Source organism: Dipodomys merriami, unplaced genomic scaffold, assembly GCF_024711535.1.
Source record: "Dipodomys merriami isolate MVZ:Mamm:240054 unplaced genomic scaffold, mDipMer1.0.p SCAF_98, whole genome shotgun sequence".
Lineage (NCBI taxonomy): Eukaryota > Metazoa > Chordata > Mammalia > Rodentia > Heteromyidae > Dipodomys > Dipodomys merriami.
In genome coordinates this window covers 2261525-2278341 of record NW_027206601.1, presented here as the reverse complement: position 1 = coordinate 2278341, position 16817 = coordinate 2261525, and the positions used below count along the sequence as shown (strand labels likewise).

Sequence of the window (16817 nt, the reverse complement as noted above, 5' to 3'; positions counted from 1 at the left end):
AGAGCAGCCCCACTGGTATTTCAGGCAGGTTCCGGGGGTCTAGGTTGCCTCTAAGAACAGTTGTCTTTTCATGGTTTTATCTGGATCAGATCAGAAAGCCAAAAGGAGAGCCATACTTTTCAGTTTTATGGTCACTTGTTGCCCTATAGTTCATATTTATAGCAATTAGAAACAGTATCAGAACTGTGGACTGCTGGGCCACATCACCAGTTTATCAGTTGTGTGATGGCCTTTGAGCCTGGGGTGTGGCTGTATGAACCACGAGACTAGAACCTGCCCATGAACCTGGATCATGTTCATGTGGTCTTGGTGAGTCCTTGGCTAGTACCAGGGTGGTGATAAGGTGATACTATCATGACAATTAAGGGTGGCCATGTGGGAGGGGTAGAGGTAGGAAGACAGCTGCACAATTTGGCAGGGTGTGGACAAGAAATAGGAGACAGGTAGGCAGTCCATGACCATCACCAATACAAATTCAGGGAGTTAGAATAAGTTTTAATGGCCTTTGGGTGATTCTGATGCCTCTATGTCGATGTCATCCACTACCTGAACAAATTATAAAGTGCAGAGGCACAGATGTGTTTTAAATTGTAACGGAATATGCAGATAGATACAGAGGCTTCTTAACAGCTATACTTCTTGTTGTTAGAGACTAGAAAGCAGTCCAGAGAGCCAGAGTGACTTTCCTGATAGGTCAGGCAGGTGGTGGGAGGCAGACCTGGGCATGCCACCGGTGTCAAGGATCGTACCCTTAGGGCTGTCCTTTGTGATGGCGGTGTCTGAGACAGTCAGAGGAAGGTGTGTCACATGGCCTGTTGGATGCCCCTCAGAAGTAGGAACTCCTCTGTGAATGTTCTTTATTTAAAATTTCACAATTGGTAAGGGAGGCGGGGCTGCCTCTTGAGACTTTCCCAAATTGAACTTAGATAAGACAGCATGCCTCTCTGAACTGCAAGTGTGTGAGAATGGATAAGCACTGTTTGATTAGCAGTCTGGCCTGTTCAAGGTCAGTGCTGAGTTGAGATGGAGCTTTGAGGCTGTCCCTCGGCCTGTCTGACATGGAACACCACCCTTTTCATGCTGTTCCCTCCAGAGGGAAGCTGAATCTTACCTGATTTAATTAAGGCTAAGCCCTTACTCTGTGCAGAGCCCTAATTTCTACCATTTCAAGAGCATCCTTCATTTGGGAGAAAGCCCTGCTGCTGTTTGTCGTGGTCAGGGGAAGTGTGGGAAGCAATGATTTGGTTGAGAGAAGTAGTGAAGAGATTTATGTGTTACAGCTAAGAGCTTTTAGTTATCTACAATTCACATAGGAGCGCTGGTTTCATTTCAATCACATAATAAAAGTACTTGTACTTTTGAAGTCTGTCATGCTTTAGCTGAAGTCATCTTTGCAGGAAAGTGATGACCTTCATCCCACTTGTAGCAAGTTTGCTGGAGGACATGTATTCCTTGCCTGTGAGCTTTTCTCTTCCTTGTGCCATTGGGTGACATAGGTTAGCCACTGCTGGCTCAGGTCCTGGCTCCCTAGGGAGTGGTTAACTGGTTACCTCCCTGATCAGATTTCTTCCCTGATCTGTCTGGTTTAAAGGGATGGACCCAACTTACCCTTCCAGTCAGGTAGTTGTCATTCTGTCCTACACATCCCCTCCATGGCCTCAGCCTGCAAGGTTTGGTGTCTCTGTCCCCCCACAGGCTCCACCTGCTCTTAAGGTCCTCAGGCCACAGGCAGCTCTGAGGGACCCTCCTTGGCACTTGCATTCCTTGGCACTTGATGGTTTGTCTTATCCTCCTTGAAAGTAAGAAACTCAACAACTGAAGTTGTTGTCTCCTCTTCCCAAACCTTACAATACATTGCATGTCTAACTACATGCCTTTATTTTTTTAAACTACATGCCTTTAATAGATACCTGTTAAATTAGAAATGGATTTTTTTTGGGGGGGGTTCCAGTCGTGGGGCCTGAACTCTGGGCCTGGGCGCTGTCCCTCAGCTCTTCAGCTCAAGGCTAGCGCTCTACCACTTGAGCCACAGCGCCACTTCCGGCCTTTTTTCTTTTTGCTATGTGGTGCTGGGGAATTGAACCCAGGGCCTCATGCATGCAAGGCAAGCGGTCTACTACTGAACAACCTTCCCAGCCCCTAGAAATGGATTTTTAAAAATAATTATGATCTTTTTATTTTTCACATGGAACATCCTGATTCTTTCAGCAAAACTTGTATTTTGTAAGAACTTTCTTTCAATCTCACAGCTCCTTGCCAGGTACAGAGATGAACACCTGAGACACTGGGTTCCTCTCTCCTCCAGGCCCACCTTTCCTGGCAGCTTCCTGATCCTTGAATGTTCTTTGTAGCTGTGCCCACCTACTGCAATATTTTTACCTTCATTTTGTGATCAGCTGAATGTGTATGGCCTTTATACATTTGAGTCTGTGCCAGGGACAAATGTTTTTCTTTATTACTTGTGCAATAGTTATCAGTTAAGACGTTGGAGAGGTGACTTAGAAGTCCACTTGCCTTCCTGTTTCAAAGGTGAAAAATTATTCTTGCTTCAGGAAACATTTGCTTCTGGGCTGTTTCTTCCCTCTTATTTACTGCTGCCTTGTGTCTAGAAGTATCTCTGAATGTAAAAGTTGCTGGCCCTGTATACATTGACCATGGGCCCCTGGGGCATCCTGGCCATCGCAAGAGATATTAGGATAGGAATGAATTTGGCTCTGAACAACAGAAAAGTGAATTCACTGGATTCAACAGCCTTGTTTTCTGCGAGGAGATTGGGATTATTCAGGTGCTTAGTGATGCTGCTAGTGCCAGGTTCCATACCTTACCTAATGGATTGGCTGCCCTCACCCAAGGTGTCATGCCCCACTTAGCAGGAGTTGGGGGACAGCCTCCGGTATTCTCTTCCTGAAGCTTTCCTTATGTTTTCAGGACATCACCTTTTGCTGGCTGGTCACTGGTTTGTCTCCAGCCTAGTGATAATTTTATCTCCCTGGGAGAGAGATGGACACTTACTTAGTTTTGATTAGCAGTAGGTGGACAGATCAGGGGTGAGTAAGTACACAAAAACTCAGGCTGAGCCAAATGAAGAAAGAGACAAATAACGCTGGCATTATGGTAGAAGAAAACTTTTCCAGGGCCAAGTGTTAGCATTGACAAGGACCAGCCAGGATATGCATTTCAGGAGGAAGAAGGACAGCTGCCAGACCTGAGGAAAGGAAGGAGTAAGTGGGGTATGCAGAGGCAGGAATGGGGAGGGCCTTACAGGCCACAGAGCAACTGAAGCCAGGGTGGCATGGAAGACAAAGGAGATGTAAGAAGGGCTTGGGAATGGGAGCCCTGGAAGAGATGTAAAGGTGCAGGAGAAATGGGGATGGACTGGCATTGCTTAATTCCTCCAAAAAGGAAGTGATCTCGTCAGAGACACCTGGGAAGGGGGCAGTCAACAGCTACCTTGGGCAGCTATAGTCTTACCTTCTTGTTGCCACTCTGTGGAGAGGTGAAGCTTGATGCTAAAAAACAAACAAAAAATACCTTTACTTTTAAGCCTTTGAAAAAATTCTTTTTGTTGAGATCTGACTTTACCCACTTTAGTGTGTAGTGTTAGTGGGTTTTGCCAAATGTGTGTATTCAGCTTGCTGGATACAGAACTATGTGTCACCTGAATTGGGAAAACCTTTAATAAGGCTTCAAGCCAGGTTGTAGAGGCTGCAGTCCTGCCTGGTGTGGGTAGGGTAAGGGAGGGGCAGCCAGTCAGGTAGGCCCTTGTCTTACAGTAGAGCTGACTCTGGAGAGTGAAGTGAGGCTTAGGGTGGGGGTGGGGGAGTTAGAGGAAGGCCTGAGTTACATTCTCTTCATTTTCCTCTGGGAAGCTCAGCAGTACCGGTATGAACCAGTTTTTTCTGACCAAGTTCCATACAAGCAGAATTTCTGTCTGTCTTCAGCCAATTGAAAATCACCTAGAGTTTTATTCTAAGCACAAAAGAAGGTCAGAGAGAGGATGCCCGATGTTCATGATCATGCCAGCCTTCTTTCCAAGGCCTGGCCTGAAAAAAATCCTCCAGCCCCGCTGGCTGCCCCTGTCTTTGACCTTAGGCTCCATGCTTCAACTGGGTTCACGTGAAACTCTTTTCATTGTCAAGCCCAATAGCTTGCCGGTTATTGTGTGGCACTTTTACTAGAGCTACTAGAGTTTTTTCTGTGATTATTGCTGTGCCAGTATTTGCTTAGCCTTGTTAACATCTGCCTGGCAACTGCCTAAGCCCAACCCTCTCCCACTGGAGGATACAGTTCACATTACCAGTGCACCAAATGAGTAAGTAATGCCAGCTCAAGGGTATTGCTGCAGGTTAACTATTCCTACTTCAGCTGCTGCTGCTAATTTGTTGTTGTTATTTAAAGCTAACTTAATAATAATCTTCCTGCCTCAGCCTCCCAAGTGTTAAGATTATGAGCGTGTGCCACCATGCTTAGCTTAAAGATAGAAAATTATGGATTTTGCTATGACTTGGCCTCTGGATCTGTAAGCAGCTCTTGCCTGCCCCCCAGGATAAGAAAGCCTGTGTGGGTACAGAGAACTCACAATCCAGGGCCTTGGTTTTTTAGTGATTTTTTGAGTGGGTTCCGAGAGATAAAAGAAGTTTTCAGGGTTGAGGAAACTTGGGGGCTTCAGCTGTAGCTCACTGGTAGATCACTTGTCTAGTGTGGGGAAGGCCCTGTGTTTGATTCCCATCATTAGAGGGTGGAAAAAAGATTTTAAAAGAAATGTGTTATGCTGCTCTCTAGGAGCTACTTAGTTTCAGGATAATGCCCTCCTTCTAGCAGCTTCTTGGGCCTAAATATGTTTGAGGTTAAACAGCTGTTGCATGTGGTCCTTGGTCATCTCTGCTTTCAGAATGAGGATGGACAGCCAAGATGTGTTATCATTGGTCACCTCTATTCCTAAAAGTGGACACCTGAAGTGTATAATTCTTGGTCATCTCTGCTTGTAGGATAAGGATTGACAGGCAAAATATGCAGCCCCTAATTGTGTCCATTCCCAGGATTATGAACAGCCAGGGTAAATTGTTATTAATCACAGAAGTGACAATACACTATAGGAGCTTCTCAGGCCTCCTAGGAAAGCACTGTGAAATCAGAACCACTCAGGAACATCTACCAAGCTTATACATGGCCATGGGGCTTCTTGACACTTTGTCCTTGCACAGAACCTGGCAGGGTCTGGGTGGGAGGTAGATAGAGCTTGCCCTAGGGGTCCTCTGTTCCATCTCATAAGCGTAAGTTTGAGTTGGGCGCCAGTGGCTCACGCTTGTATCATAGCTACTCAGGAGGCTGAGATGTGAGGATATCAGTTCAAAGCCAGCCCGGGCAAGGAATGTCCATAAGATTCTTACCTCCAGTAAGCCATCAGAAAACAGGAAGTGGCACTGTGGCTCAAGTGGTAGAGAGCTCACCTTGAGCTGAAGAGCTGAGGGACAGTGCCCAGGCCCAGAGTTCAAGCCCCACGACCCACCAACAAATGAAGGAAGGAAGGAAGCAAGCAAGGAAGGAAGACCAACCAGAAAGGTTAATTGTTAATACATTTAAAGATTGTCATTGAAATATAATTCACGGGGCTGAGAAGGTGGCTCAGTGGTAGATTGCTTGCCTTGCGTGCATGAGGTCCTGGGTTCAATTCCTCAGCCCCACATAAGCAGAAAAAGCCAGAAGTGACGCTGTGGCTCAGGGGTAGCATTCTAGCCTTGAGCTGAAGAGATGAGGCCCAGAGTTCAGGCTCCATGACGGACCAAAAAAAAAAAGAAGACATAAAGAAGTAGAGATAACTATTTTTTTTCTTTTTTGTATGGAAAACCATACAGAAGTATAATCTGAGAAAAAATGGGTATTTTCTATTAGTAATAAACTGGAGGGACTTAGCAAGGCCTCCTTGTTCAGAATCTTCTTCAGTCCCCATTACTGACCAAAAGAAAGAAAGATATAATTTACATGACATGCCACTATAAGACTTACAGTTCAGTGGTTTTTTTGTATATTCACAAACATATATATAGATATCTATATCTATATTATAATACCGGGGTTGAACCTAGGACCTTGCTCTTGCTAGGCAGGCATTCTACCATTTGAGCCACTCTACCAACTTTGTGTGTGTGTGTCAGGGTTGAACCCAGGGCCTGGGCACTGTCCTAAGCTTTTTTGCTCAAGGATAGCACTCTTATCACTTTAGCTGGAAAGGAAACCACTACAAGTTTGAGGCAGAAAAAAGAGTTTATTGGGAGGAGAGCAAACCAAGAAGGTGGAAGCATGGGGAGACAGGAGAAGGAAGGAGAGGGAAAGAGGGGGGACTCCTGTAGAGCCAGATTATATAGGGAAAGGCAGGTGGCAGGACCAGAGCTGATGCAAAAATGATGCTTGGGAAACCTCTCCTATCCTAGGCAGGCATGACCAGTGTGGTTCAGGAAATAACCACAGGGGATGAGGAAGTGACCTCAGAGCCTGGAGTACTTTGCTGACTCACAGTCAAGTGATTGACAGGTAATTACTGGTTTCAGGCTGGTGAAGAGGTAGGAAGGATGGGCAGACCTAACAAGCCACAGCGCCACTTCTGCTTTTTGGTGCTTACTTGGAAATGAGAGGTTTATGGACATTTCTACCCTGGCAGCCTTTGAACTGTGATCCTAAGATCTCAGTCTGAATAGCCACTGCCACCCAGCTTGCCAATCCCTTTTATGTTGCCTATTTTTGATATAGGACTCTTATTCTCCTATTTGTACACCCTAAGTAGATGAGTTAAGATACCATGTATGTTACACTATTGTTAACAGCAGTTAATTGAGATAAATTTTGATGCCCAGGCTGGCCTCCAACTGCTATCCCCTGATCTCCACCTCCCAAGTACCCAAGATTACCAACGAGCCACTGCTTTCATCATAGTTTGGCTTTTAATGATTACTTTTAGAAAAGAGATCTATATTTGTCTTTGTTTCTGTTTTTCTTTGAGATAAAGTTTTTCCATAAAGTTTAGACTGGTCTCAAACTCACTGTGTATCTCAGGCTGGCCTGGGATACAAGATCCTGTCTTGAACTCTCAATCCTCCTATCTCAGCCTCTCAAGTGCTAGTAGTTGAAGTGCGTATTATTAGGGTTATATTGTGCATTGTACAATGTTTTAAACATTCCATAAAATTTTTCTTAAAAAATAGTTTTCAAGCTAGGCACCAGTGGTTTACACCTGTAATCCTGGCTACTCAGGAGGCTGAGATCTGAGGATTGCAGTTCAAAGCCAGCCCAGGCAGGAAAGTCCATGAGACTCTTCTCTCCAGTTAACCACCAAAAACTGGAATGGCTCTGTGGCTCAAGTGGTAGAGTGCTAGCCTTGAGCTGAAGAGGCTCTAGGCCCAGAGTTCAAATCCCAAGACTGACAAAATAAAAAATAGCCGAGTGTGGTGGCTCACGCCTATAATCCTAGCTACTCAGGAGGCCAAGATCTGAGGGTTGGTTCAGAGCAAACCAGTGCAAGAAAGTCTGTGAGACTCTAATCTCCAATTAACCATTCAGAAAGTGACGCTGTGGCTCAAATGGTAGAGTGCTAGCCTTGAGCTGAAGAGCTGAAGGAGAGAGCCTAGGCCCAGAGTTCAAGCTCCATGACCGACAAAAAAAAAAATGTTTTCAGTCAGAGGTCAGACTGTCTCATGTGAGGCATATAGCTAGCCAGGCTTGTGTTTGGTTGTGGGGAATTTTCAGGTTTATATATCAAAATCATACAGCTCTGCTCTCAGTAGTGCAGACCTGAGTTAAGTATGTCTGTGCCCTTACCTGCATTATGAAAGAGCCCATTAAAAAAAGTGGAAGTGGAGGTGTGTCTCACATAGTAGAACACCAGCCTTGACTGAAAAAGCCAAATAAGAGACAATACCTTGAGTTCAGGCCCCAGCACTGGCACAAATAAATAAGTAAATAAGTAAACCAGAGTGGCTGGAGATGTATGTCAGTGGTAGAACTCTTAGCACATGAAAGGCTCTGAATTTGATTCCCAGAACTGAAAAAAAAAAGGGCATAAAATGTTAAGGACAGATGTCATAGATTCCCTGTCCCCAGGGACAGACAGACATCTGATAACCACTCAAGCCCAAGACAAGGGACACATATGGATAGTGTCTTGTAAGAGGATCCTGTAAGGTAAGGACAAAAGTCTAGTCAAGTTTTTCCTCTCGGAGCCGGGCGCTGGTGGCTCACGCCTGTAATCCTACCTACTCAGGAGGCTGAGATCTGAGGATCGCGGTTCAAAGCCAGCCCGGGCAGGAGAGACCGTGAGACTCCTATCTCCAATAAACCACCAGAAAACCGGAAGTGGCGCTGTAGCTCAAGTGGTAGAGCGCTCGCCTTGAGCTGAAGAGCTGAGGGACAGCACCCAGGCCCAGAGTTCAAGCCCCACGACCGACAAAAAAAAAAAAAAGGAGGGGGGCTGGGAAGGTGGCTCAGTGGTAGAGCGCTTGCTTTGCATGCATGAGGCCCTGGGTTCGATTCCTCAGCACCACATAAGAAAAAAGCCGCAAGTGGTGCTGTGGCTCAAGTGGTAGAGTGCTAGCCTTGAGCTGAAGAGCTGAGGGATAGCGCCCAGGCCCAGAGTTCAGGCCCCATGACCAGACCTTCTCTCCCCACCCCACCCCACCACCCCCCCCAAAAAAAAAAAGAGAGAGAGAGATTTGGGTTTTTTTAATTTTTTTTAAATTTTTTTGGTCAGTCCTGGGGCTTGAACTCTGGTCCTGGTTGCTGTCCCTCAACTCTTCAGCTCAAGGCTAACACTCTACCACTTGAGCCACAGCGCCACTTCCGGTTTTCTGGTGGTTACCTGGAGATCAGAGTCTCATGGACTTCCTGCCTGGCTTTGAACCATGATCCTCAGGTCTTAGCCTCCTCCATAGCTAGGATTACAGGTGTGAGCAATCGGCGCCTGCCTTAATTTTTTTTTATTGTTATCTTTAAGTAGTTATACAAAGGAGTCACCATTTAACAAAGTAATTTATGAATACAGTATATCTTGATTCTTATCACCCCTTTCAAAATTCTCACCCATCCCTGCCTTACCCATCCCTTCCCTTACTTTCCTTGGTTTTATAGGATATACATTGGGTTCTTCACTAAAACTAATTTTTAATATTCTTGGTTTATGCAGTGAAATTTTATTGTCTTTGCATCTCTGATCTCTAAAAGTATGTTTACAAACACATCCTTGAAGCAAATAAATCATTAATAGTTCACAGTATCTGTACAAATTGTAGAACAAATCATTTCAGCTTGAAAAAAACAAAACACAGTAGGAATTTAAGGCAGAGGCAGTACTGCCTTTGTGAAGGGCAGCTCTCTATGGCCATTATAAGGTAATCCTCTACTTTTTTTGTCTTTAGTCATGGGATGTTTTTTTTCGCAACACCAATGCCGGAGCTCCCCCAGGCACAGCCTACCAGAGCCCCCTTTCCCTGAGCCGAAGTTCCCTGGCTACCATGGCCCAGGCACAGTCCCTGGTGGAGAGCCAGCCTAATGTTGACAAGCTCGTGGAGGACCACTTGGCCGTGCAGTCTCTCATCAGGGCCTATCAGGTGAGCAGGGGCTACTTCATTTGTCATCATTTAACCCCCTCTAAATCCCAGGTACTTTCTGTTTGCTTTAGGACAAGAAAAGGAGCCAGGCTGACCCTAGTCAGGCAGTTCCTTTGCCACCTTTCCTGCCTGCATCATACTAGTGTCTTCTTTTCATAAATGATTGTGGGCAGGGAAATAATACCAGTATCTGAGTATCCAGGAGAAGTGGTGCTCACCCAGCAGGGACAGGGAGGGTATTCTGTGGGGTGGGTTGGTACCCTCGTCTCAGCCACTAACAGCTGAATAGTATAAGGAAAAAAAAATGTGTAGAGTCTGGAGACACACACAGGTTCAAGGGTAGGAGAAGGCCAGCCTAGCCTGCACAATGTGGGCAAGAGACCGAGAACTCCCCTAAAACATGCCACTTTGTAGCCATTCTCACCAGGTGTGTCCCCAGAACTGTGCTTATCCTTCCTGACTTTTCTCCAAAACATGAGTCGTGCAGCATTTCCACTTCATGTTGGGTAAAACTAGAAATTTAGACCTTAAAACTCCCTTTGTAGGGGGCTAGAGGCATGGCTCAAGTGGTAGAGTGCCAGCTTGTGAACAAGTAAGCTGACTATGAGGTTCAAATCCCAGTATCAAACACACACATACGAAACAGCCTCCTTCTGTGACTAGACCTAAGGAGAAAAGGTAGAGTAAAGCAGGCCTGGTACCTCCCTTCTGGAATCTTCTGTGGGAGTCCAAGCACCATCACTAGCAAGAGGTGGTGATCTGATGTGTCGTGCTGCAAGCAGTGGCAACCTGGTAACTTATACTTCAGGTCCTCCATTCCACCCCATGATTGTTTCTTGGAGACACAGTGCTCCATAGGCCTAGGTCTCCAGTCCTTTCCCACCGTGCTGTGGCAAGTAAGACAAAAGATCTGTCTCTAGGTAAGGTGCATAGCACAACAGGTTATGCCTAACCATTTCCTGCACGTTATAGTAACATCTTTAACATGGTTTCTCAGTGGCTTCTCAGCTATTCTTAAATTTCTCACACTGCTAGCAAGGAATTATGACTGTGGACTAGCTGAGGATGAAGCCTGAGTTCAAACCTCAGCACTTCCAAAAAGAAAAAAAAATATGATTGAAATACCCAACATTGAAAGAACTTAAAATTAGAATAAAAATTTTTCCTGTTTTTTCTAATTTGTTTTTCTCGTTTTGCAGTGCTGGAAATGGAACCTAGGGCCTCAAACATACAAAGCACCCTACCACTGAGCTACACACTAGTCTGTTTGTTTTTGTTTGTTTTTGAATAGTTCAGATGAGATGCATTAAGTATATATTGTAGTGGGATATTTTTGTTCTGGCCACTGTACAAGTTACTGAATGAGTGTTGGAGCCAGAGCCCATGCTTGCCTCAGCACATGAATGTAATAAAAAACAGAGTTTCCCTTAGTAAGATGATACCTCATCTATGTAGTACTGTACCCCAGCCACACCTAACCTCTCATTTTCTTCCTTAGGGAAATGTTTATTGTCACAGTAAGGAATTCCCCACACTGGATTCCAATTCCCTAGCATTGCCATGACCCAGGGAAACTAAGGAACCCCCAAAATAGTCTCAGTTTATCATAACTCGAGTTTATTTTTTTAATAACAATGTATTTATACATGTAGGGCTAATTATGTTATATGGATTCATTGTTCTATGTTCCACTCTAGGAAAGATTTGCATGAAGTATAACTTTTTACCCCCCTCCCACAGCTCACTGGATCTGCTTAATGACTTGTGTTATTATTCCAGGTCAGGGGTCACCACATTGCAAAACTTGATCCTCTCGGAATTAGTTGTGTAAATTTTGATGATGCTCCAGTAACTGTTTCTTCAAACGTGGGTGAGAATTAATCTGTAAATGCTAATTTTAATGTAATTTTACTTTTTTTTACCCCTTCCCTCTTTTTTTTTCTCCTGTCCTTTTGTGTGTGTCCTTCCCTCTCATTGTTGGTCCACTCATAGATACGAGGGCACCATGTAGCACAGCTGGACCCCCTGGGGATTTTGGATGCTGATCTGGACTCCTCCGTGCCCGCTGACATTATCTCATCCACAGACAAACTTGGTGAGGGTTTGAGAGCAGTCAGCTGCGTTGCTTGAGCTCCTCTCTCTGTCACAGCCTGTGGTAGCCAGGATGTCCAGACAGGAGGGAAAGGCTCTTAAGTTTCCTTTGTTATGATCACTTAAAATTCATCAGTAATACAGCCTTCATGTGTTTCAGGCATGGTTTTATTCCACTTGTCAGCCAGATTGTCTAAGACTCAATCTGGAAAATAAAATTTTCAATGGAAAGGTCTGTGGCACAGAGAAAAGCCCCCCTCTCCCTACCCCTCAGGGGGCAGGTGGTTGGAAAACTACTTCAGAGAACAGCTCATTTGGCTCCAGCTTTCTACATTCCCAGGCAGTGTTGCACAAGGCCAATGATGAGCCTTGCCAGGGAGCTGCAGTCACACATGTCCCATTCTAGAGCCCAGTGTTGCCTATGGCCAGAAGTTATTCATGTCCCTAAAGGGCAAATTCCTGAGCATGTGTGCAGTTGGGGTTTCCCAATTTGTAAATGCTGGTGATCACACTGAGGAAACTTTGGAAGGCATTCCCACAGCGTCAGGAGGCCAGGGCCTTTGGGAGGTGCATGTATGGAGCACAGCTGGGTTTTTGTCACAGTTGCCAGAAGATAAACTCATCTGCACCTCGTCTTTTTGTGAGGTGAATGGGTGTTGTGGCTGGGTGTGTGCTCAACCACAGTTTGCTTCCAGAGTTAATCTGCTTATGTCACCATGCTGCTAACCTATACTAAAGAAATGATGTGACTAATTGTACAATGACCAGGGCATTCACCATAGGCACTATGCATGCTAATGAAATTGATGATCACCTAATTGATAATACTGCTCTCCGGGAGGGAACAAAATTGGCCTCCTTGTAGACACTTTGGGGGAACAGTGCAGAGAAAACAGTCTCTAAGGCTCTGCAGATGCCCTTTGTACTCATAGGCATTGCTGAACTGTGACTAAGAGGTCAGACATTCATTGGGTAAAGTTAAATTTCAAAAATTGTTGGCAGTTTATAATTGTTCTTTAGCCTTGGTTTTTAAAAAACACTCTTGGAGGGCTTGGAATGTGGCTTAGTGGTAGAGTGCTTGCCTACCATGCATGAAGCCCTAAGTTAGTACCACATACACAGAAAAAGCCAGAAATGGCGACGTGGCTCAAGTGGTACAGTGCTAGCCTTGAGCAGAAAGAAGCTCAGGGACAATGCCCACGCCTTGAGTTCAAGCCCCAGGATTGGCAAAAAATAAATAAAAACCACGAAACACCCTTGGATATTATGTATGCCTTCAAACTACAACAGTCAACACAGAAGACTTGTGACCTCAAAAAGTGTGGAGATTTCTCTCCACAAGAAAGCATTCAGTTTTGCAGCAGACATCAGCTGAATGTCCTCTCATTTGATTCTATTCTGATAATATGGAACCATCTTCATCAGGCAAGGTATATATAAAGAATTTCTTTATAGCCAGCTCTTGACACAAAGGCTGGGGAAGATTAGTGACCCTGTGATCCTCTTTGGGGAAGAAGAATTCTAATTTCTATAGCCTGCCTTGGAGAAGAAATTATGAGTGAGCCAGGATCCGTGAACAGAAGCCAACTACTATGTAACAAGGGATAGCCTCAGATTCCACAGGGTGAGGGCTGTATCCTTCAGACTGCCCCCTGCAGCTCAGGTTTCTAGAACTTCTGACAGACTGGTTATAGGTTGGGGTTCTCATAACCCTCTCCTCAGGCACAATTATATTACTAGAATAGCTTACACAACCCAGGGAAACACTTGGTTACATTTACCAATTTATTGTAAAGAATATTTTAAGGGGTATAAGTAAGTTGCCAGATGAAGAAACGTGTTAAGCAAGGTCTGTAAGGGTCCTGAGTACAGAGCTTCTGTTCCCATGGAGTTGGAGAACACCACCTTCTTGGTATATAGGTGTGTTTTTGTTCAGCTTCCATGTGTTTAGCAGTCCAGAAACTCCTAGAATCCCATCCTTGTAGGTTTTAGAAGACTTTTTTTGCACGGACAACTATGTAGAAATGTTATTGGACCATGTTAGTTTGACTTGATTCTACTTGACTGAGTGGAGACCCAGCAAGGGTGCAGATTCATCAGAATTTCTTCTTAGGCATGGGGCAGGACCCCTTCTGAAACGGAGTCTTAGACCTATTGTCAGATAAGGTAGGTCTAAGAATTTATAGCCATTCCAGAACAGAAAGGCTGTAAATTAGGGGGTTTGTGACCCAGCTTGAAGAATAACTTAATTTCTATAACATGCCTTAGGGAGGAAATTATATGAATAGCAGAATTAAAAATATATATCATAGACTGGGTGCCAGTGGCTCACACCTGTAATCGTAGCTACTCAGGGGGCTGAAATCTGAGGATCACGGTCCAAAGACAGCCAGGGCAGGAAAATCCATGAGACTCTTAATCTTCAATTAACCACCAGAAAACTGGAAGTGCTGCTGTGGCTCAAGTGGTAGAATGCTAGCCTTGAGCTGAAGAGCCAAGGGATAGCACCCAGGCCCAGAGTTTAAACCTCACGACTGACAAATAAAATACATACATACATATTTACATACATATATATATATACACACATATACATATACTATGCTAGGAGTTTGTATCATAAACAGGACATGACTGGACATGCTTTTACTCATTGATGAAAACTTTGTGCTCCTAAGAAGTGGGCCTTTATTTGAAGTATTCCTAAGAGGTCTTGGGGCTTTATATACCTCATTCTTTAACATAGAAACCCTTGCTTTCCATCCTCTAATCTTGTCACCATCAGCAGCCCCAAGCTTCTTTAGACCCCAGGTGCAATGCACTTGAGTATTCCAGAGCCTTCCAAATAAGGTCTTCTCTGTTGAGCCCCTAGTTGCTGGTCTTGCTCCAGTCCATTGTCTTGCCTGTGGACCCCTTTTCTGAGAGGAGCCCCTCTTACAGCGTTATTCAGCGTGGGCACTATGAAATGCTAGTTTCCTTACATGGCACAACATCTAAGGGAACCAGCTCTATCTCTTGTGTGGCTCTGCATAGTCCTAGTTTGCAGGTGATGACTGGAATAAGGATATTTGCACTATTTGTTCTATGGGGGCCAGGGAAGCCTATCTTCATTTATGCCAGGTAGTAATGTACACTCTGTGCTCCCTTGGAAAGGAGGATGGAATTCTCACATGAGATGCCTTGTGTATACCCAGTCACTGGGAGGTACTGTGGATTTTTTTTGTTTTGTTTTGTTTTGTTTTGCTGGTTGTGGGGCTTGAACTCAGGACTTTGATAGTGTCTCTGAGCTTCTTTTTTTCTCAGTGCTAGCAGTCTACCACTTGAGCCACAGCACCACTTCCAGCTTCTTCAGTTTATGTGGTACTGAGGAATCAAACCCAGGGCTTCATGCATGCTAGGCAAGCACTTTACCACTAAGCCACATTCCCAGCCTGGTTCTGTGGATCTTTTCTAGTGTTCCTGCCTGGGGACATGAGGGTGTGGCTGCCCAAGGTCTGCCAGGAGGCTTTTCCCAACTGGCGTGAAAGAAAACTCATAGGTTGGCAGAACAATATGTGTATAGTGCACTTTTAGGATGGTGCTATCACTGGAAGTGTAGTGAGGTCCTGGAGTTCCTTGTTATCTTTTGGAGACGGATTGCTTAGTTAGAAACAGACTTGACTTGTTCACCTAACTAAAATTAGGTACAACGTTGTCTTAGAGTTTACTATGTTGGTCATCCCTTCCTTACTGTTTGAGGTGGGAAGAGGGGAGGTCTTATTTCTGTTCTCTCTTGCCCTCACTTTCCACTTAAAAATGCCTTCCTCTGTGTTTCTTATGCACAATCTGTAGCAACTCCTACATAAAGATGACCAATATCTTCTTTAGTGTGAGACTTAAACATAATTAAGAGAGAATTCAGAATGCATTCTGTAAATAAATGGGAGGAAATGTGAAACTTCTCTTCTGTATCCAATAGTATTTGTAAATTCCTCATAACAATATTAGGAAATAAACTTGAGTTGGATAATTGAAAGTTAAAAGCCTGAAGCTTTAGTAGAATTTCAGTTACTTAAATGAATTCATTCTTGCATCTATGACATTAAACATCACAGTAAGAAATGACAGCATTCCCATATATTCTCCTGATCTCCCACGCTCTCAGGTTTGCTCTTTGATGCCTTGAGAATGAGCTTCAAACTCCATCCCTCCAGCCCCCATATTGGGGCTTGACTCTGGGTGTTGTCCGTGAGGTTTTTGTTGTTGTTGTTGTTGGTCATGGGGCTTGAACTCTGGGCCTGGGCGCTGTCCCTCAGCTCTTCAGCTCAAGGTGAGTGCTCTACCACTTGAGCTACAGCGCCACTTCCAGTTTTCTGGTGGTTTATTGGAGATAGGAGTCTCACGGTCTTTCCTACCCGGGCTGGCTTTGAACCGCGATCCTCAGATCTCAGCCTCCTGAGAAGCTAGGATTACAGGCGTGAGCCACCAGCGCCCGGCTTCCGTGAGGTTTTTTTATGTTTAAGGCTAGCACTCTACCACTTGAACCATGACTTCAGCTTTTTGGTAGTTTATTGGAGATAAGAGTCTCACAGACTTTCCTGCCCAGACTGGGTTGGAACCCTGATTCTCCTATCTCAGCCTCCTAAGTAGCTAGGATTATAAACATGAGCCACTGGCTCTTGGCTGATACGTTGTTTTTGAGCCAGAGTCTAGTTGTGTTGCTCAGGCAACTTACATGTTTAAGAAATCCTCCCTTTCCTCAGACTCACAGCAGCTATAGTACCCATCTATAGAGTTATAGTAGGGTCTTTGTCCCTTCTCTCCTTCCCTTCTCTCCTTCCCTCCTTCCCTCCCTCTCTCCATCTCCATCCCTCTCTCTCTTCTTTTCTCTCTCTCTCTCTCGGGGGGTAGTTCCCCTTCCTTCCTTTCTTCCTTTTCTTTTGATGCTGGTTCTAGGGCTTGAATTTAGGGCCTTAAGTATTGTCCCTGAGCTTCTTTTGCTCAAGGCGAGCACTCTAGTACTTGAGCCACAGCTCCACTTCCAGCTTTTAGTAGTTTACTGCAGATAATAAGAGTCTCACAGACTTGGAGCTGGGAGTTAGCTCAGTGGTAGCATGCTTGCCTCACATGCATTAGGCCCTGGGTTCAATT

The 16817-nt window shown here is 44.8% G+C and overlaps 1 protein-coding gene across 6 annotated transcripts in view; it reads left to right on the top strand.

The window, feature by feature from the left end:
* Ogdh (oxoglutarate dehydrogenase) overlaps positions 1–16817 on the top strand; it is a 110367-nt gene that overhangs the window by 55114 nt on the left and 38436 nt on the right. For 4 of the 6 annotated variants that reach the window (XM_070014553.1, XM_070014555.1, XM_070014551.1 and 1 more), the window contains exons 3-4: positions 9405–9596; positions 11376–11466. In XM_070014553.1, coding sequence (XP_069870654.1) covers positions 9405–9596; positions 11376–11466 — 283 coding nt within the window. Of the gene's footprint in view, positions 1–9404; positions 9597–11375; positions 11467–11588; positions 11692–16817 lie in introns of all 6 variants that reach the window. The other 2 variants (XM_070014554.1, XM_070014556.1) reach the window with 1 other exon arrangement.